At 37.8% G+C, this 22,925-nt stretch overlaps 1 protein-coding gene across 3 annotated transcripts in view; it reads right to left on the reverse strand.

The window, feature by feature from the left end:
• The window catches only part of astn1 (astrotactin 1), a 281,101-nt gene extending 262,933 nt beyond the window's left edge, over window positions 1-18,168 (reverse strand). For all 3 annotated transcript variants that reach the window (XM_029250461.1, XM_029250460.1, XM_029250459.1), the window contains exon 1: window positions 17,233-18,168. In XM_029250461.1, the coding sequence (XP_029106294.1) occupies window positions 17,233-17,497 (265 nt within the window). In that variant the 5' untranslated portion in view covers window positions 17,498-18,168. The remainder of the gene's footprint in view (window positions 1-17,232) is intronic.
• Window positions 18,169-22,925: the final 4,757 nt, after the last annotated feature.

Here is a 22,925-nt window from a genome sequence, read left to right on the forward strand (position 1 = left end):
TTGGCTTGATCCATCTTGTGTGGATTGCACTTGCAACTTAACTATTTCCCTGCTATGGTTTCTTGAAAGTCAAAGACGTTAAACGTTAAATATTGAAGTGCAAGGCCCACACAATTCATGAGATAATATCCTGGCAGTCAAGCAAATGACTGAACACAGTGTGCAGAATGACTGCAGAAATTATAGAAGGTTCAAATCAATTGAAATGGACCGGCATCCTGTCCAGAGTGTACCCAAACTAGCCTTGCACTCTGTCTTCAGGAGAGGTTCTGTACTGACATGACAATTGGTGAGCAAGTGAGTAATTAGATCAATGATTCTATACAGATTTGAATCTATTTGGTGAAGTATTCCATCACAAGGGGCTTTGAATTGTGATTTTCTATTTGGTGAAGTGTTCCATCACAAGGGGCTTTGAATTATGATTATGACTGTAGATCACTTTGTATTCTTGCCCATATCATCCTATAAAGGGAGCTTCTGACTTTCACACTGTATTTGTACTTCATGTTAGTAACATCTGAGTTACGAGTTTCTGAAGTTACATTCTCAGATTATTTTTAAGAGCATTTTTTTTCTCTTACCTACTATCTAAAATTCATCTGAAGCAGAGGGACTGCTTTTTCAGATGGATTTCATCTAGCATATTTTTTATTTATTATAACTGTATCAAAGACTTTTATACTAACTGCCCTGTGAATAAATAGAGGTATACGTCTATCATTACACTTTTTTCGACAGCAAAGCGAAAAGTGACAAAATGCTGACATTTATGTGATGAATTGGCCACTTTTTCTTAACCAATAAAATACATTCTGTGTTAAGGTGAAACACTTTTTAATATTTTCTCCAACTTGCTCTCCTTTCTCTTCAGTTTCATTCTCCTATGGTGCCTGAAGAGTGGAAGCAAAACAGCTCTGTCCCACATGTATGAAGCACAACACACTGAATAGGAGATAGTGTAATATTGTGTATGTAGTGTTGGGGTGATCAGACCTTTCCTATCAACCCTTACTACGTAATGTATATGTGTTGTTTCAGTTATCTTCAAGTCAGCATTTGGTATATTATGTTAATTCTCTTTTGTGTTAAAAATGGTTTAATGGGATGGGATAAAGGGTATGTGTACCGAATATTTGAATGCTCATTGCCAGCATGCCTTACGTTACATTTAATGTCTAATCAGGGTTATGCTTCTGATTCAGAGGGCGTGAACTAAGGGTGTGTTGTCCTGAAATGCTCATATATAAATACCCTCCTGTGTCAATGATCATCTATGAGCAGTACACAGACACAGGAACAAGTTATCCATAGAATAAAAAAAATGAAAAATCACAAACGATAAGTATATAGAGGATTTTCTAATGTGCCACATGGATCCACACTTCTTAGTTATCCTATTCATTAATCACATCATAGTGCCATTTCCTATGTGTTTAACATTGGCCTAGATGACAACCAAACTAAAAGCTTTACATCGACGAAATGTCCACTAACACACAATGAGAAATAGACAGGTCGCTGCTGTTGCTGAACCATTTCTCCTCATCAAATTGACATGCCCCCCTGTGTTTGATGGGCTGTGCTATGACACCAAACCTATTGTTTCATTTAGTGCATCAGGTTTTTCCTTGACTGAATGTGTCGTAGCATAGACCAAGGGCTCACTACGGTTCCTCCAGTTCATTAACTGTTCGATAACCATTGATCACTTCCAAGCATTTTGAGAAGTTTTACAATGAGCCCTTACTTCCTTATAACCATCAGTAGCACCAATAACTTCAAAAAATATTAATCCTTCCCCCTGCCTTTTGTGCTCAGCATGAATTCCAATTTGAAAGTTGTGTAGGGTTTTGTACAGCTCGAAAAATATATTACATATACAAAATCATTTCTTAGGCCATATTTAACTATACTTCTTGTTATTTAGAGGGCAATTACTATGGGAAGTATGTAATTAACTGTGATACTCATAACTGATATACAATGTAGAACAAAAGACATGGGTTTGCTCCCCGCTCAGTCTGTGTGGAGTTTGCATGTTATCCCCGTATCTGCGTGGGTTTCCTCCCACAGTCCAAAGACATACTGTTCAGGTTCACCCATCGTGTGTGAGTGACAGAGAGAGTGTGTTCCACTGATTTATGGATTAGTAAGTAGTGTACAGTACTAGCATTGCAAGTCACCTTGGTGAATAAGGTGAGTGGGTTGATAACACTACATAAAGTTTCTTGGAAGTCACTTTGGAAAAAAGCATCTGCTGGATGAATAAATGTAACAAGAAAAAATAGATATCTTCAATTTAATGGTGTACAGTTGCCACTACATAAAAATCCTTCAAAATGAAACCAATTCCATCATTCAGTAATTATCTAAAAAATGAATGTAACTGTTATTTGTGAACTTTGTAATGTCACAGGCTATAGAAATAAAAAAAAATGAATGTATGGTTCAATAAAACAAAAACAGGGATTACTTTAATAAAGTAAACAAAAAGTATGTTTTTTTTTTTTAAAAAAAACATTACTTTCCATTTGGTGTGAAAAGAGTCTGCATTTTCAGCCATTACTTGATTAATTATATATGTATAATTCATAGAACAACCCAGACACATTTAACCAAATGCATAACAGTTTTTTAAGTGCTTCTCAGAGATGTTTGTTCCATTCTGAAGCCAAAATGTCAGCTTTTATTGTGTGGGAGCCACTTCTGTTCAAACTCTATGAGATCTAAATGCAAAGTATTCTGACCTTGGAACATCATTAACTACACTACCTCCAATCACACAATTTAATCTTATTTTTCTTCTTTTTTCACTTAATCAGAAGCTTTGTTTTTGGTATATTTCAATTTTTACTGCATGTACTACTGGTTGCACCAGTGAAGGCTAAGGGTTATATTTGAAGGCTATGCCAGAGGTCTAAGCTGTGCCTATAGAAATAAAAAAGGCACAAGGCAACCTGGTGAAGGTCAGATATCTCAGATGTTCAATTCTTTCATGTTCCTTATTCAGCAAAAAGGCACACAGAATTGAAAGTCAATGAAAATGTAAAGCAAGTCTACCCTGCTACCTAATGATCCATCATTTGCACATCAGTCCAACTGATTTTTTTTTTTTTTTTTAAGAGAAGTTGCCAAGATTCAACATTTACCGTAAGACCTTCTAAAATGATCAGTTAAGGTTTGTTTCAAAAAAAAAGAAAAATAAAACAGTAATTTCTTGCTTAACGACCACAGTTGGTTCTAAAATTCAGGTCATTAGACATTTAGCAAACTAATCAGTACAGACTGCATTCACCAATTTTATGGCTGTTTCTTACCTTAAAAATTCCAACAATGCATGTAGCAAGTATTGAACTGTGCTGTACATGCATGTACAAATGGGGAAAAAAAAAAAAAAAACTGGTCTACAGGCATTGGTTGGTAAACCAGTACAAATGTTAATTTTGTAAAAAAATCTGCGAGAAATTATTGCATATGTGGTATTGTTCCCCAGACTGTCACTGCGACCTGTTAAAGTGAATTGTTTCCTTTCTAATGTGCATTTAATAAAATCTGTTTATAAGTGTTTGACTAAGGTATTTTCTGCATGCTTGCAGCTATCAGATGCCCCTCTTTATTCCAAAAATTTATATTATTAAAAACATAAGTGGCATGTTACATAAACATAAAAATCTTGCAATTAATTTCCAATGAAATAATGGAAATAACACACCATATCTAAGCCAACATTTATAATGGCCTTTATCAGCACACTGCAGTGGTACCAACGAGAAACGGTTGATGAATATGACTTTTTCATGCCTTTAATGTACATTTTAAGGGGATATTAATGGTCCATTTAGGCTGCATTTAGGCAGTAAAATCTTAGCATACAACGCCAGAAAATCCTTCTGACTCCAACGCCTGGCTGCTCAACAAAAAAAGAGTCTGGAAAAATTGCAAGGCACTGAATAGTTGCCATGGGAACATAAGCTGGCGCTGGACTATGCCTCAGAGAAGGAGGCCTTTATGGACTACACACAGGAGAGGAGGTGCAGCACCGGAGAGCTGGAATAAGTGATAATGTGAAGGGTTGGTGTCACAGCTAGTGATATCTGTGCAAAATCACTAATTATGATTAAATTAAAAATGACTGCTATTAGCAAGGCAAGAAGGCAAACTTTGTGGTCAGTTACTGAAGCTAAATGTCCAGTTAATCACTATACATGTTGTGCCTCTTGCCAATTCAGGTTGTCTAGAAAAAAAGATGTCATTTCTGGTGGTAAGTTTATGCAATGCACTTCCTCATAACATTGAACGCGGTTTAATTTGGGTCAAATAGGATAAAGTGTCTGGAACCTAAATAACTAAATAAAATGGAATGTTCTTAAGTATTGCTAATATTTTATGATTTTAAGCATTTCAGTTAATTAGTGGTACAAAAAATTTTAAATATACTATTTATCTGTAGTATCATTTACTTCCTGTTATATTCTTAATTTTTCTAGAAAAGTAAACATTTGTGGTAACTGATATCCAGAGCTTTTTGTTAGCCTCTTCAGCAAGGTCTCAGATGATATGAGAGACAACACGGCAAGTAAACACTAATCACAACTAAACTGTTACAGTAAGGAACTGAAGTAAATTTTAAAGACAAATTATAAACATCAGTGCAAACTGAGGTAGTCAGCAACATACATTCTCTTGTATGGATTTATATTAATTCCCTTTCATTTTCTAGCCATTTTCTTTTCTAGTCATTTCCTTGCCATTTTCTAACTAAATAATTTAGTTGTATTACTACATACAGTATAATAATTCTGAAAGCCAGACCTGCAACTACAGCACGATTTTTACTAATGTCACAATGGGTCAAATGATAAAACATAACCAACAATCCCAAAGAATTAGGGGTTTATTAGAGGTAATAAGCCAATGTCATGGCCTTAGAGACATCAATTGCCATTACTGCAATGCTGCCAATCTTCTTTAAAAATATATATCCACCAATACAATTCCTTAACTTGGGTCAATACTTCAGGTCTCCTGCACCCTACAATAATTGCAGCAAAGGATATGGTTATTATACACTCTGTCACACATTAGTGAGTGTTTGTCTTTACAGTCGTTATGTCTGGTTATTATTCACTGTTCCAGTTTCCAGCTGTAATTGGGACAATACAGACCTGTACACCACCAGTGCACTTTCATTGAGGTCCTTTGTAAAATACTATTCTTGAGTATGAGGACTAATGCACAGCAAAAATGACGCATTTCCTAAATTTTATATTAGGTCTGTGTTTTGCATTGTAGTCTATGCAGTGCAGCTTTGCTGTCACAGTAAAGTATTTCATGCTGCAATATATAAAAACTACATTGACTGCGGAAAAAAAAAAAAATCAAGTTAAAGCAAATGTCCAGTTAATGTGCAGTTAATGTCCAAAATAAAACCAGAATGACATAAAGTAAAGCTTCATACAAAGGTGAGTATTAAGTTACATTTTAAAAGTTCTCATGATGTCACTATCTCTGATATGTGTAGATAAATCACTGCAAACTGTAATGATGAGTTGGTAAGTGCTGTGCCACTGAAAGACACATGGTGCGTGGGACATTCATGTGACCTGAGTCCAGCAACTGGAGAACAGGCCTGGGGGTGTATTAGATTATAAGACTTCAAATGTAGGAGGAGGTCAAGACAGTTCCAAGCCCTAAATGTTAGTAATGGAATGTAAAATTGTAATCTAACCTCTACTGGGAGGTGCAGAAAATGTGCCAACACAGTGAGAGCCCTGCATAAATTTCCATCCTAGTTTCAGTTATGTGAAATAACCTATCCAGAATAATATAATAAGCTCCAATCACAAAATATGTTTTTTATATATATGTATAGAAAACATACAACAAACTCCAGAATGGGGGAAAAAAAAAAAGTGATTTCAGTGATTTTGACTGTGGAAGGATTGTTGGTGCCAAACGGGCTGGTTCAAGTATTTCTGTAACTGCTGACCTCCTGGGAATTTCGTGCAGAACGGTCTCTAAAGTTTACTTAAAACAGTGCAAAAAACAAAAAACATCCAGTGAGTATCAGTTCTGCAGACAGAAACACCTTGTTGATGGAAGAGGTCAGAGGAAAATGGCCAGACTAGCTGACAGAAAGGCTAAGGTAACTCATAAAACCACTCTTTACAACTATGGTGAGCAGAAAAGCATCTCAGAATGCACAACACATCAAACCTTGAGGTGGATGGGCTACAACAGCAGAAGACCACACCAGGTTCCACTCCTTTCAGCCAAAAACAGAAAACTGAGGCTGCAGTGGGCACAGGCTCACCAAAACTGGATAGCTGAAGACTAGAGAAATGTAGCCTTGTCTAATGAATCTTTATTTCTGCTAAGGCACAAATATGGTAGATTCAGAATTTGGTGTCCAAAACATGAATCCATGGATCCAACCTGTCTAGTGTCAGCTCTCCAGACTGGTGGTGGTATAATGCTATGGGGAATGTTTTCTTTGCACACTTTGGGCCCATTAATACCAAACAATTATCACTTGAATGCCACAGCCTATCTGAGTATAATTCCTGATATGTGCATCCCTTTATGGCCACAATTTATCCATCTTCTAATGGCTACTACCAGCATGACAATGCACCAAGTCACAAAAGTTGTCTGAAACTGGTTTGATGAACATGATAATGAGTTCAGTGTTGTTCAGTGGCCTTCCCAGTCACCAGATCTGGATCCAATAGAAGACCTTTGGGATGTGGCACAATGGGAGATTCACAGCATGAATGTACAGCTGAAATCTGCAGAAACTGTGTGATGTCAACGTGGACTAGAATATTGAAGAAATGTCTTCAACATCTTGTGGAATCCATGCCATGAAGAACTGAGTTTTTTTTTTCAGAGCATAGGGAGGACCTACCCAATATTAGTAAAGAGTTGCTAGTAAAGGACAGCTGGTAGCATAGTGGTTAGTGATACTGCCTTTAGATCAAAAGGTTACAGGTTTGATCCTATCTCTGGTGTAGTACTTTTGAGCAAGGAACTTCCCCTGAATTGCTCCAGTAAAATTGCCCAGCTGTATAAATGGGCAAATAATTGTAACCTTAACAGTGTAAGTGGCTTTGGAGAAAAGTGTCAGCTAAAGGAATAAGTGTAAAGTGCTCTGTGAGCATTTCTGAGTATTGTTGCTGACCATGTGCATCCCTTTATTTATCTATGTATATGCGCACTGCACTACTTTGAAGGGTACTAGAAAACCACATGCAGAACGGAATGTTCCACAGAAAGGAGAGACATCTTATCAGTAGTAGGGCTTTTCAAAAATGCATCTGGGTAGTGTGCGTACATAACTGAACAGACGTGTTAACTTACCCATTTTACTGTAATATTAGAATTTGCAGCCATTCACTCTGTACGGACCCATTCAGACTGCTGCCGAACGGAGGTTTCCACCTGAGCTGTGTGGGTAGGTCTTCTGTAGACCTGTGCATTTAAGTACTCGATTGAACTAATCATTAGCCTAATTGAAGTACCGTCTCAGTTCTAAGGTTATTAGGACTGTTAAAGAGAGCTGGAAAATCTGCGCTCACTGTGGGAAGCTAGGGGCATTCGGAAGACCATTGCAGCTGATCACAGTTAACAGCATGCTTCATACTTCTTTATTTATCTTTTTTAAAACCTATGAATTGGTCTCATGTTAGAAAGTTGCTGTTAATAAATGAATTACTTATGATGGTTCCTGCCAATAAGCTCTATTACAACTGTTCTATAATATGTCCACCGAAAAAGGCTGACTATTCCCTGTGAAAAGCAACTGAAGTAATGCAGAAGCCAGAGTTCTTAGTTCTGGTCCTGGCAGCCTCGTGTGCATGCTGTTTTTTGTTTTTTGTTTGAATTTAGCGTGTATTTCTTTGGCCTTGTTTCAACAGTTCACTGAGTAAGCTGAGTCAAAGAAAAGAAAAAAATCTGTTCACACAAAACTAAAACCTATACTGCAGGAAACACTCTAATTTGCAATTGTAGAATACTACTTACAACACACACACACACACACACACACATTTTCAGAACCGCTTGTCCCTTACGGGGAACCGGAGCCTACCCGGCAACACAGGGCGTAAGGCCGGAGGGGGAAGGGGACACACCCAGGACAGGACACCAGTCTGCCGCAAGGCACCCCAAGCGGGACTTGAACCCCAGACCCACCGAAGAGCAGGACTGCAGTCCAACCCACTGCGCCACCGCACCCCCCCCTACTTACAACAATACACACATAAGTTAATATACTTATTTCACCTCAAAAAATGCAAAAATATTTGAAATACTGGAATATTGTCAAATGCAATTATTCTGTGATTATAACGATTATGTCATTGTTCTTAGGTTTTCATCAATTATATCATTTAGATTAATCAATCCTCTATTTAAATTCAGTTCTAATTTATTGTTTTATATACTCTTCTAATGCATTGTGTTTAAGATGAATTGAATTATTAAATTAATCATGCTATTAATTTAATGCAACTTAATTTACACTTGAACTGGAACAAAAATCAGATCACAGGAAGTCAACAGGAGCAGGGAATTGGAGTCTCAGGGCAGCAATCACCTTTCCTTATGATAGTAAGCTTTTCTTCTGCCTATCATCAATGTTTCCTAACATTGATTGATGAGGTGTTGTCTGCAGATATCAGTATATCACCATTTCAGACACTGCATTTAACACCAAATATCAATTTCATATTTGACTGGTTGTTTCTTTTTTTTTTTCACAAATCTCATGTGAGCAACTACAGAAGCATGTCTCCCATCAAAGTCGCTCAAAACATACGGATTTTAAATAATTTCCAGGAAGGTACAGTTTACCCTTACATGAAGGGTAAACTCTACCTTCCTGGGTTTCCACTGGAAACCCTTCATATTTTCCAATTTACCTTTCAACCTTATTAAAAGCCTTCTCTTAGTTGTCTGGTTTTGTTTGTCACTTGTCTCTATGGATATCTGTTTTTGTTTTGTAAATTACAAAATTAATGGATGCAGACAAAAATAGAAATGGTACAGATACTGCTCCTTCACATTAGACCCAAGATGTATTTGTGTAATACCTGTATGATGCAATGGTGGATCAAAACTTTGTTTCTGAATGTTTGACATAATATAGTTTTAAAAAACTATATAACTGTAATAACAACACTCAGTCTGGACTGCAGACAAAAGCACTTGAAAACAGTGCAAAAACATTGTTTAGTTTGCAAACTACATCAAAATGCAAAACTAAGGTGTGAAATACTGAAGACATGTTGGAATGGGAGACACAAATGTTATTTACTCTTATTTACAGTTGAACATAAGCACTTTATTTTTGCTACTGTAAGTTTTGTATTTGCGTTGTATTGAAAAACATAGAATCATAAAGGGTTATTTTCTAGAACTTTAAATGCAGCTTTAAATTTTCACAATTTAAGTAGGCGTGCTTTCCCTAGGCTATTATGATCATCATCATCATCATCATCATCATCATCATCATCAATGGCTACTGAAATTGTAAATGACTATCTTTTAACTTCATTATTAATGTGTTTTACTGTTACTGTAAAATGTACAGTATAACCACCACTCTAAGATTAATGTTCAGTATAGTCAACTGCTAATTTGGGATTCCACACAGCAGATGCTGAAAGTCCTCGCTCTCAGTCACTGACACAAGGTTTGTTTATTGTTATAGCTCAGCTCAGTGTGTGATTGTTCACAAAATGGGAAAGTCAAAAATGGACAGTTCATTGATGAGTGAGGAACATCTTGGGACTCGGGAGTATTAACTGGTACTGCTTCAACACCAGTCTACAGGAGATCTACTGGAGATCTACCGGAGACAACAACTACCCTTTCAAGTCATTGGGTAATGAACAATTGTTCATATTATCCACAAGATCATCTTACCACACTCAAACAAACTTAAATGAAGTATATAAATCATATAAAAACTAAAATTTTGAATAACACAAATCCAAATTTGTAATATTTCATTTAAAAAAAATCAGACTAACTATTCAACTACATGGAAAAAAAAAAATAAAGAAAAATTACAAAATGAAAATGATGTTGACTTTGCCTTGTATGAAGAAATAATACCCCTTTTTTTCCACAACATTATTTATGTGTCAGGCTTAAATCTGTTTCATCCTCACCATCACCCCATTATCTTCATCAGATGGCAGCTATGGGTGTGGCTGTATGCCAGCTGCAAACAACGCACATGCATGTCTTATTCAGAAATTAACAGGATACGTCATTTACTTTGGAAAATGCAATCAAATTTTATTAACACATTTCGCTAGTCCATAGCTAGTTATCCATAAAAGTGCAACACACTCTTTTATGAGAAAAAGCTGTCATTTTTTTCCTGAACACTTGATAAGCCAGCTCTTAAAATACACTGTCCTAAATTAATGAAAAATACTGATTGTGCTATTTTCCCCCCACCTCTTTTTTTTTTTAAATTTTGCTTTTTATACACGGTTTATTGGCATGGAGGCTGTTGTTTTTGCCCAAACACATTTAATTTGCTCATTTATTTTCAGCTCTCTTGGCAGAAATTCCTTTTTGGGCTGAATCCAGGACAGTGAGTGCTAAAGTACCACTTACACGTGCCGTAACTACACACTTTAACCTCTAAGTCATGGGACTGGAGTAACAAGAAGATACACAGAGAAAATGTAAAGTCCTTATGTCACAGGTCACATAGCATGTGGCTGAAAGATTTACATGATAGAGTTCAATATCAGTCAGATTTCCTAATCAACACTTCCATGCGACAAAACTATTTTTTAAAACATTTTTAACCTTGTGTAGCGATATGAAAAAATACTACTTTTCAACACACTGAGTATACTGAACTGAAATTTTGCATTAATACTGTGAAAAATGTATTTGTGGTTTCTCGTAAAAAATATTGTAAAAAAATCTTACAAGGATATTGTATGTACAACACTGATTTTGCCTTTTTTTCTTTTTTTAAATTATTACTGATTAGCACACTGGTGCAGTGAGTAGTGCTGGAGCCTCACACCTTCTGGGCTCTGGTATTGGAAATGGGTTAAATTCACCTCAGCCTGTATGCGTTTTCCCTGTGTTGGTGTGGCTTTCCTCCCGCAGCTCAAAGACGATTCAAGTAAATTGGTGACTCTGTATTGCTCTTTTGTGTGAGTGAATGAGAGTGTTTCTGGCCTCTGATAGAATGGTGTCCCATCCAGGGCAAACCTGCCTTGTGCACTATGCTTCCCCGATAGGATTCAGACCGCAGCAGACAATGAGTGGATGAATGGATAGATAATTATCGGCAGGATCCTTAAAAATTATTTTATGAGGAGAAAAACAAAATAGATATCAGATGAAATCAACAGGTTTTCTGGCTCATAGAATAACAACTGAAACAGCACTAATTTTGGTCTTGACAATGAAAACATAGAAGACATTGACAACTTTTGTTTCTTGAACTAATAAACAGCAGCAAAGAGATACACCAAAGACTTAACAGAGCTGCAATGAAAGATCTGGAAACGGTCCTCAAATGTGCTGACACATCCAAAAGAATAAAGATTAGAACTGTTTGAGTAATAGTATTTTCTGTAACACTGTATAGATGTGATAGTTACTGGAAAAATCGTAGAAACACTGAATCCTTTAAACTGTGGCGCTCGAGAAGGATACCACCAGGACCAATGGGAATTGGGTGAAGTCAGGCTGGAACTCTCATTAGATGTACAAATAATGAGGCTCGGGTTATCGCACTTCGGACACATCAACAGAAAACTGGACTCTCTTGAAAAGACTGCAATTCTTGGAAGAGTTGGAGAAGCAGTGATTAGCTGGATGGGCTCAATCACAGGAACAATGGATTCACCCCTTTCAACACTAAGAATACAAGTGGAGGGCACAGGTTTCTAGAGACACTTTATGTGGCTGGCAAGAGTCAACAATGATAGCACTTATCAGCAACAACATGTGAGTTGTTGGAGGAGCTGGATACATACCAGGTTTGCAGGCCCCTCCAAATCATCTATTAATAACAAGCCTTTCTGTAACACATAAAGCCTGTGTTACATGTTAGATCAATGGTTAAAGGAATACTCCACATGCCAATAATTCAGGCATGAAGCTGCAGGTGCTCATTCAGCATATTTTAAGGTACTTCTGTATTGTTGCTTGGCCCAGGGGCACTGAGGTTTAGAGCTGCTTCAAGGCAAAAAAATGTGAATCAATAGCTGATACGGTGAGGTCAGTGGCCAGATGTAAGAGCAAATTACCACATAAAGTTAAACAATACTGGTTTTAACAAAAGTCCACATTACGAACATATACATCATATATCCTGAAATGACATTGTACTATTCTGTATATTGATACTCTGTCAAGACAATTATAACTATACAAAACAGAAGTGCAAATAGAAATCTAACAGAAAGTAGTAGGATAAAAGAAAAGCTGATTATACAATCGATGTCTGTTGACAGATAAAATCGGACTCATTTCACCTTTTATTGCATTTAAATTATGTGGATAAATCTGACTTAAATCTCACTCTGAACACACCCAGGTCTGTAAATAATGAGTCATCATGCTGCCAGAAGAACCCTAAAGAACTTAACTATTTTACATAAGGGAGCAGAGCCTGGAAAGAGTGCAAAGCCTTATTTTATGCTAATTTCTCTTACTAAAATCTGCCTACAAGTAAGTCTGCCTTCCTCATTGCATGCCTCTGGAAAAAACTTACAAGAGAAATCTTCACGAACAACTGTTAGTTTAGACCATCACCTACGACTGTTAAACACATAAAACTCCAAAAAATCCATCAAATAAAAATGCATGTACTCATTTTGTCACAATGTTACTGTTTACAAAAAATAAACACACACTGTTCAACTGAACAAATGAAACAGGTATACCGTAAGTAATTCTGAACCAATCATACAGTAATGTCCATCCAGTTCCACTGTTCATCTCATCATATTTAAATTAATGTTATATTATTTCATGTTATTCCTCATGTTTTATATAACATTTATTTTGGTTTGTGCACAGTAATTTTAACGTTTCATGTTTTGTTTCTTGGCAACTGAGCCATGGCTTGAACATGCCAATTTCAAGTAATTCAAAGTAAACTTTTCTGACATAATATATATGACATTTTTTTCCACAGCTAAAACAATTCACGTACATCAAAAGATTGCAAAAAAGAGTTGGAAAACATCTTATTTTAATGTGCATGCCAACATATGTGATGTTTTAAAAAGTCAACAGATAAAATGAAATCATAAGTCTTTGTGATATTGAAACAGAAATATACTGAGCAGCTGCACAGAACCTGCAAAAATTGTTATATAGAAATATATTCTTTTCACAGTTTAAGCTTGCAGAGCTCTTCTGTAAGGAGATGCACCTCAATGAGCACTGAGAATTTTCTTCTGAAGAAAGAGATATAAACACACAACACGTGCTTCCATTTTTTTTAACCCTTGAACTCATGTACTAGTTATTGTAGGATGAATTTTTCACCCCAGAAAATGTTAAATGTTGAAGTGGTAAGAAATGTCCTTCATGTTAGCCTGTTAGGGTTACATGTTTCACCATATATAGCACCCATTCAGATGGACAGCTCTTACAATGGACACAGTACAATGTTTGTAATGTATTACTATAGCACACAGTCAACTATCCCATTTGCTTATTTGTCTTATCTCTTTGTTCAGCTCTCTGTGTCAATGTGTGAGAGGACCAAACTATTAAAATAAATTAAATTCACTTGAATTGAAGTACCTAGTACAGGATCATCTAACACTACAGACCACTAGCATACATAATTGCTGAGGGGTTTGTTATTTCCCATCCATCCATTCATCCATCCATCCACCCAGAAGAACCTATTGTTCTTGCTCTGGACCACTGTTAGTCCAGTGCAGACTAACAGCGGTCCAGAGCCCATCCAAAAAGCATAGGGCATGGTGTAAGGTACACCCTGGATGGGACACCAGTCTATCACAAGTCAAACATATATGTTCAGTCACAGATACACACTATGCAGTTTAAAGTCACCAATTCACCTTAATCTCATGTCTTCGGACTGAGTTCGGACTAGGAAGCCAAAGTTCCAGGAAGAAGCTTACAAGAACACAGAGAGAACATGCAAACTCAGACTGAGGCAGATCCCATATCCAAACATGCAGCCCAAAAGCTATGAGGAACCAATTCTACCTGTTGTCCCATGTGTTGCCCTGTTTGTAGTTTTGCTCTTATTAAGACTGATTCCATCACTGGAGCAGAACAAAAGGTGGTCTTCACCGTAGACTCGTTTTGAACAAAATCCAAACCAACGGAAAGGCAATGGCCAATGAAGGATTATTTCACATTGCAGTGACTGAAGGAGAAAAAAGGGGTTTAGACATGGTTCATAAAGCTTAGTTCATATTTTAGAGCAAACACGATTACAAGGAAGATAAAGGCATACGAAGAAGGATGGATGGCTGAGAGCTTTTACACGTAGTAACCAAACTCATGTGGTGCAGCTCCACAGCAGGTATAAAGCCCACCCACACAAAAAACAATTCAGTTAGATGCACTGCTGAGAAAGTTAAAAGGACAAATTTGTTTTCTGTTTATTTAATTTACTGAGTTATTTTTCTTCACCACTATACTCAGTGTGACTAATAATGTTGTATTGCATTTTTCTTTCATGTCCGTATCTCTGATTTAACAAATTAATGCAATGATATATTAGAGTCTAAACAATTCAATTCTTTTTCAGACGGCTGAAGTACAATGCTTAAATTGCTTGTTTTTAATGCAATGCCTACCTTACATGTGGAACGGGTATACCGAGAGGTTGATGTCATTACATAAAACAGTCTGAGCGATTTTCTAAATAACTGCAAACAATAAAATATAAATTGTATTCCTGAAAATGTGTCCCCTGATGAAGCTAAGTGCTGAGGGGTCTGGGAAGAGTGTTCAGGACCTGTACTCTAGGGTGTACAGACACAGCTTCAGCTGGGAAATTGCTGCCATACCCTTTAACTAGGCAAGGAATGTTGCTGCACTGAGGAATGAGTTACCACATACCAGTTATAAAGAGTATGAAATGAAAGGGTTAACCTAGGTTACCATGGGTGACAGTGCACAGTAATTAAATTCCGAGTAACAAATAATTTTAAGACTTTAACATGTCTAATTGTAACTGGGTTGTGAAGGAAACTATTTGTGGCACCATCTGAATTTTTACTCAGGGGCTAAATATGTAAAATCATTTTATGCATCTGGAATAAATGCCAAAGCTCTCTTGTGAATTGCTTGAAACTGATTTTGAAAGGGATCATGGAAAGACTGATGGGTTATACCCCAGTTTAAGGGTTGGTCGAATGTACATATCCCATTTCTGTATATAATCAATCCATACACTAACAATTATTAACTTTTTAGCTGTTCTTTAGAGTAAGCCAACAGGCATGTATATGTATGTGTCTACATCCACCTTACAGCTACAGTGAGAATAAATAGTTTTCACTGGTCTAATTAATTAAACTGGTTCCTGCATGTTACAGAAAACCAATAAACTAAGCAAAAACTGATTTAATTCAGTAAGTCATTAAATGTATGTATTCACTGGCATACTGGTTCACTTAAAGAAGCATTACTGAGTCATTATTTTGCTTAAAAATTAATTTTTACCTTTGCAATATTTTCTGTAATTAGTGAGGGCGGAAATTGCATATACTAAAATAACTGAAGGCACTTTTTGAATGTCCCCATGCAAAGATTTATGCAGACAGTTATACCAAGTGCAAACCAGCATGACATCCCTGTCGCACTGATGGAAACTCAAAACGAGGCGGTGTGGCCGAACACATCTGCCGAAGCGACATCAGGCCATCGTCTTTGAATATTTCCTATTATTGCTGCGTCCGCTGTCTACAACAGTTTTCATGATTTGATACATGTTAAAACCATAATCCACGTGGAGGCCTCAATCTCCAAAGAGCCTTTGATTTTGTGTGGTTGTGCATGGCTGCCAGTGATATCAGCACCATGGACAGCTGCCAGGATCACAGCACAGCAACTCAGTCTTTTGGCCTCTTTTAGATATAAAGACATGGGAAGGAACCTATATCTTGATATAAAAAGCACTGAGCATAGAATGATGGTAACAGAACTGACAAAACGGCTACTGAAATACGCTGTAAATGTGATGATGTAAAATACCTAGCTGAACTCACGTAAGACAGACACTTTAACAGGTGGTTTGTCAACTACTGGGAGAGAACAACTGAGGAGAGCAAAGAGAAAAGTTGTGTCAACAGACAAGTATATGAAAAAAATTGCTCAAAAAAGTGGTTTTGTTTTCTTGTTCATCAGGTGCAGGAGACTTCCACCCCAATCAAGAAACAAAGGTCACCACAAAACAGATCAATAAAGTGTAATCACTGCTGGATGAGGACATAAAAATAATTAGAAATAAAGGAACGCGTGAATTAAAAACTAAAGATGAAGACTGGAGAGTACTGCAATGTCAGTAAACGTTAAATTATCTGTACCGTGTAATCTACAATATATATATGGTGTTAAATTGTCTATAAAGTGTGTGTGTGTGTGTGTGTGCGCGCGCGCGCTTGCACACACTTGCAGCGAAACAAACCTGACACCGCATGGCATGTGTGGCGTTTTTAAAGAGCAAACCAACGTGGGGCCATGATTCCCCCAAAACATGATGATCTCTGAACAGTATGGGGCGGAAAGGCATAACACACACACTGCTCACGTACAGTTTGCGAAGCACAAAACGGCTCGATCGCGTCGAGATGTTGGCGCAGAGGAAGAGAAGAGGGGAAAGAAGACGAGACGACGAGTGTCACTCATCGCACCTGACTGACTCTGCTGCACGCGCACACGCGCGGAGCAATAAAACACACCTGTAAGGGCCTAGTGCAGCCTTCCGCCCAAACAAAGCGCGCGCGTGTTGAATGATTACAATATAATGAACGCTGTCCACGCAACACGCCGGCCGGGCAGCAGCGGTGCTCCGCAACAAACGGACGTCTCTGTGTCTCGTCTGACTGAGGAGCACCGCTGGACCGCACGGCGCGCGGCTGCAAAAGAAGGGGGGCACGTCGCCGGTCGTCCGCTCTCTGGGTCGGGGGGCTGCGGCTCGTCGCGCATCCGCTATTCACGCTTACTGCGAAATGTAAAGCTCACCGAGCACAAAGAAGGGCAGCTCGGTGTTCTCCAGGTCGTCCACCACCGCGATCTCTCCGGGGAAGTCGTTGCGCACCGAGAAGAGCAGCTTGGGCTCCGAGGCCGACGGACTGTGCATGATGCTCAGGTCGTTTTCCCGCAGGAACGGCAGCGCCGACACGGTCACGCTCTTCGTCTTGCACTCGAGGTCCTGCGACTGGTCCTCCTCGGCGCTCAGAGCCGCCACGGCGCACAGGAGGAAGGCGAGGAGGACGCGGGGCTCCATGATGATGCCCGGTGCCGCGGTGCTGCTGCCCCGCTCGCGCGCTGCCTGCCGCCCTCCGTCACGAGCGCGAGGCGCAGGCGGCGGCACGACGTTGGATGGGGGTGGGGGGAGGAATTCGGATGGGAAACGAGCAGTCCCGCCGCCGTTTTTTCCCACGGAAACCGCAATTCTTGGCCGCCGTGGGTGCTGCAAATGTCTCCTCGAGCTGCTCCCCGCGCTCAGTGGCGTTTTAAAGCGGCCCTGCGCGAGGAGACGGCGACGGGAGCCGCGCGGCTGCCCCCTCGTTGGAAGTGTCCATATGACTCCATTGAAACGCGCGGAGTGGCAGCGAACCCAGGCAGGCAGCGCAAGAACCAGGCTGGCGTTAGTCGCACGATGTCAATGTCCCCCCAGATCCGTCTTTTGCACGCTTCAAACGTGAACGTTCCCCTCGCATCGATGTACTGACACGTCTTTGTGCCAATACAAAAGCACACGCAGTAATGCTATTATTTGTTCCTTGTTTGCATTATTTCTTAGAAATAGCATATAGTTATCATCTTCCAGCATCCTTAGTATTAATGCCGTTGACATGTTATGAAAATAAGCGTTGCAAGTACTTAAATAAATGGAAATTACCAGTACAGTGCTCACTTTAATGGGGTCTCACTCTTACTTTGTTACTCATTTAGATTTAATTATTCATCCGATGCTTTTTTTTCCCAATTATTAACCTATTCATACAACTAGGTAATTGTACAGTAAGCACCTTGCTCAAGGGTGGTACTACAGCTACTAGAGGCAGGATTCAAACCCACAACCTTTGGGTGCAAAGGCAGCAGATGTAACTGCTATGTTACCGGCTCCTCGAATTGGTATTTTTTTAGTTTTCTTAAATTGCCAATTATCAGCTAATAATATTGCAACATGCAGGCTTTTAATTTTTTTTTCCTCATTAAAGAGGAGGGCTAATTGCAGGTCACTTGTAATTACTGTTTTAAAAGGAAAACAGCACAGATTATTATCTGACCTTATGAAATGTTAAGGAAATAAAGATTTCATTAATGTGTGGAATGGCATAAATTCTGCTGCAGATCTGCTTCTCCGTTTGCCTTCAAAATATTACTGTCGTGTATCAGGCGAGTAATGGGTGAGGAGGGCTGGCAAATTTAAGAGGCGCTCAATGCAGGACTGCTACCTATGGCCTGTAAACATCAATGGGCGACACTCAATAAAGAAAAGAGAGATCAAGCACAAAGAGCATAACAAGAGTTTACTGGGTCTCTATTCTATATTGTTTATCAATGTGTAGAGGGGAAAGGAGCATAAGTGCATCAGGCAAGCCAAACGGCAGGTGCAGCCCAAATAGGCCCTTAGTGTGCCCTGATGAATGCACTTCCTGTTCAATCTTGAGCGTCTTCCAAGTAGAAGAAAGCAGAACTTTTCTTCTGTAAGGGTTCTCTGATTAGAGACCACTGGGTGCATTTCAGCTGTGACTCATGCTACAGTATAAATAAATTTGTAGTTCAGAATCAGGCCCACGCTTGTTTTGCCCTGCACCAATGATAAGGCTCTGATTGGGAATGTCTGCGGGTCGTCTCAAATTAATTTAATCTGAAATGCATGTGTTTTTTTTCTTGTCTAACACAAGTATTCTAGGAGGCAGTCCTTAGAATTGTGTTTTATAATGTATTCACTTTTCATAATTTAAATACTGCAGGAAACCGAGTGACAGGTGAATAACAAGTGAAAATTCACATCAAATCTTGATATTGCTAAGCAGTGAGTAAAGCACATGTAACAGTAATAGAAATAATATAGTGTGTAGAATGAGGCAGCCACACTACGGATAGAACATAAGAAGGCAATAGCAAATCTTAGATAAACTAAACAAAACTCTTATATATATATATGAGATCGTAAAGCTTTAGTTTTGTTTAGTTCAGACATATATATATATATAAATATATATATATATACACACACACCCCCTCACACTTTCTCATGGCTTTTATTGAGTCCAATAACTGATCGGCTGCACCTGGGCTCATAATCCCATTAATAGGCTCCTTCCAGGTGCACTTGCACCCTTGTGGACTTGTGGCCTGGTTTGGCCTGCCACTGAGAATTTCATTGACATTTCATGTGGTGGTGTTTATCATGTGGGCAACTGAAAAGTCTCCACAGGAAGCCACCTTACATTTGTAGATTTAAATAAACATTTGCACAACTATTTAAATAACTGAATAATTAGTGAAGCCTATGAAACACATTAAGGTCTATTTTATTTGCTCAACTGGTGGTCTTTTCCTGTGATCAAAGAGCTGGTATTTAACGACACAAAAAAAGTTTTACTTAAGAAATCTGTTCTGACAAACAGGAACATCTTAACACAATGTAACCCTTATACATAGTTAACCATGTACATTTCAGTTTATTTTCTTTCCATTCAAAGTTTTTGTGTTGGTTGAATGTCAAAAGTTATGCGAAAGGATTAATGATGTGCTCTGCTTTTTTAACAGAAAAGAAAAAAAGTTGTAAAACCAGAAAATAGCTGGGGAGGATTTTAAAATCTCAACAAGAAAGATATATTATTTCTTATTTTCTGTCTTCAGTCACAGTGCTGCAAGGAAAATCAGTATATAATATACAATGATGCAAATTTGAACTGAAAGAGAAATTTTTTAAATAGACAAGAGAGTACAACATAAAGCAAACCAGTGATAATAATGTTTCAAATATTTCTGTCTTTCCATGACTGCAAGGCTTTCAAGGCCCACTGGGAATTCATCCCAGGATAAATTTGAACAAAAGCCAGATAAATGCCACAATGGATTTTTGCTCAACATTTAATTCAAGAATTTAACAAATGAATGAATTGGGTATGTTTTCAGTAAAACATATATCTCTTATTTATAGAGATATAGGACATGATAGTCAATATAAAGATGGGTTTTCTTGAACTAAAAACATTGAAATGCATTTTGTGAACAAAAGAGCATCACTCACAGTATTCATTGGCACTTTTATAAAAATGTGCTCATGATGGACTTTTGCCAATGAAAAGCCTTTCTAGCAGAGACATTTTAATTTTCACCAACAAGCATTATGTAAATAATAAGCAATGGTAAGGCATGTCCAGCCTTTCTCATCCCTTTGATATGAGTACAAGGAGTCATCAGATGTAATGTTTAAGTTATTATGTACAGCACTTAGGAAGAATATAAATGGACTTAATGAAGCCGGTCACCATGGAAGATCATTGAGGCCATGGTATCATTATCAATAATGGTGTAATTTTTAATAATTTTGAAAGATCGCTTTTCCATGAGCTAATTTAGTCACATTCACTAAATAGCTTATACTACAAAAGCAGCAGACAGCTGACAAAGTACAGTAGGGTAGTTTTGGCAAGTTGATTCAAACTCAAAAGCTCATAGTCTAAAGGTGTTGTCACTTTGAAACTGGCAAGATGAAGTTATGGCATTAGTTTTTTTGTGAAAAATATTATTTTGACCGATAAAAACAGGTTGGTCCAGTAAGACACATATGCCATGCTTTTGGTATGTAAAATTAATTACTCACATATGGTATTGTTTTGGAAGTGTCCTCATTAGTTTTTGTGATTTCCTTTTGTTTGCTTTATAATATTCCTTTTATTATGCACACACACTTTTATAATCATGTTCACAGATGGGATGTAGAACATTTTGGCTTTTCTGTTGGCCAGGAGGTGGTTTATTGTGGGCAGGGATATGTAGAAAAGTGGAACTTAGATGTCCCCCATGCAAGGAAAGGGCTCTTATAGACAAGCTAGACAAGTGTTGAAGAGAACGTGAAGCTAGATATTCAGCAGTTCAGATGAGTGTAGGAGAGGATTTGAGCAGAGGAACCCAAACAGTACACAAGGTCAGATAAACTACAAATGATGTATTGTGTTCTACTGGTTTACTGCAGCCTGAACCATTAACATGTATTGTGGGTAAATTTAATTTTGGTATGTTATTGTTTATTATTGTCATCATAGTAAAATAGCAAATTGCATCTCAGTGAACTATATTCTGAGTAATACAGTGTACTAACATTATGCTGACAATATAATATAGCAGCAAAGGAAACAACTGTTTCCATTTAAATTAATTTTTCTTTGACCTCTATTCCTGTCTTGTGGCTAACTGCCAGTCATGCAGGTTCTCTTCTCTGTGGCTATTTGTACTTTGCCAGTCTAGAATTATAAAGAACCGGGCAGCCAGGGACCGACTGTGAGGATTATGGACTCCTCCTAGTTCAGCCTGAACCCAACATGAAACATATCAGGTGAAAATCACTTTGTCACGGTAATCAAATTTTTCTCTTCTCACTTTGTTTTCAGCTTCAACATTTTCAATTTAACAGAAATGCTAAAAAAAACCTGTTCCATGTGTATTGCTCATATCGTTTAAGTAGAGAACACAGTTTTATTCTCATATCCAAAGATAAATAAATACATGATCCTTCAGCGTTTAACACATGAGCCCACATCTAACCAGCACAAACTATACTGGTACATACAAAGTTAAATGAAGTATAGCCATTTGCGTGCCAACGTTCTAAAAAGAGCTAATTTTTACCAGTGCAATTTTTGTACTTGTAATGTACTTTCATTATCTGTGTACATTAAAGGTGGTTGGCACTGGCAGAACATTATGTGTTTTACTAATAGGAACCCCACTCTATAAAATAAAGTTCTGACCTAATGATCGATAAGTGTGTTTTAAAAAGAAAAGGTCATTTTATTTTATAACAGCTGGCATGCTGTAGTGCAGTATTTAAGACATACCAAGAGCAGTCAAGATAGGCAAAAAGCATTTATGTAAATGTAAATGCAGTTTTCAGAAAATGAAGAAGTTCCATTTACTTCCTGAAGAAAGAAACCAAAAAAAAAAGAAAAAAATCTAGGTATCATCCAGGTGAAAAGAGAGGAAAATTATCTTGCTGCTTTTATACATTATTAGTGAGCTCTTTGCCAATTAACTGAAAAAAAATAGTAAAACACTGTCAGTTGTGTTGTCGGCAGCTTCATCCCTTGCAGGTTTTGTACTAATATAATAAAAACTAATCGCCAAAAGGAGAGAACAAAAATCTGATGGACTTTCAAGAATTGATATTTTGTATTTTAACGAGCTTTGAAGTAGTGTATGAATGTGTTATGAACGTTAATAATTAATGTGGACACCTACGGTTTTCTTTGTTAAGATGCATTAGCAGCTAGAGATGGTGCAATTCCACTGTGTCATTTTCAATGGAGTCACCATGACACATAGAATTACATTAAAACTTAAACTATTACTTCTAAAAAAGTCCACTTCACTCCCACATACACATGTGCACATAAATTTACATCTACAAGGGGATTATAACCTCAAGATATTTAATCAAGTTTGTGTATAACTTCATAAAGGAAAATTGA

Source organism: Scleropages formosus, chromosome 3 (genome assembly GCF_900964775.1).
Source record: "Scleropages formosus chromosome 3, fSclFor1.1, whole genome shotgun sequence".
Classification (NCBI taxonomy): domain Eukaryota; kingdom Metazoa; phylum Chordata; class Actinopteri; order Osteoglossiformes; family Osteoglossidae; genus Scleropages; species Scleropages formosus.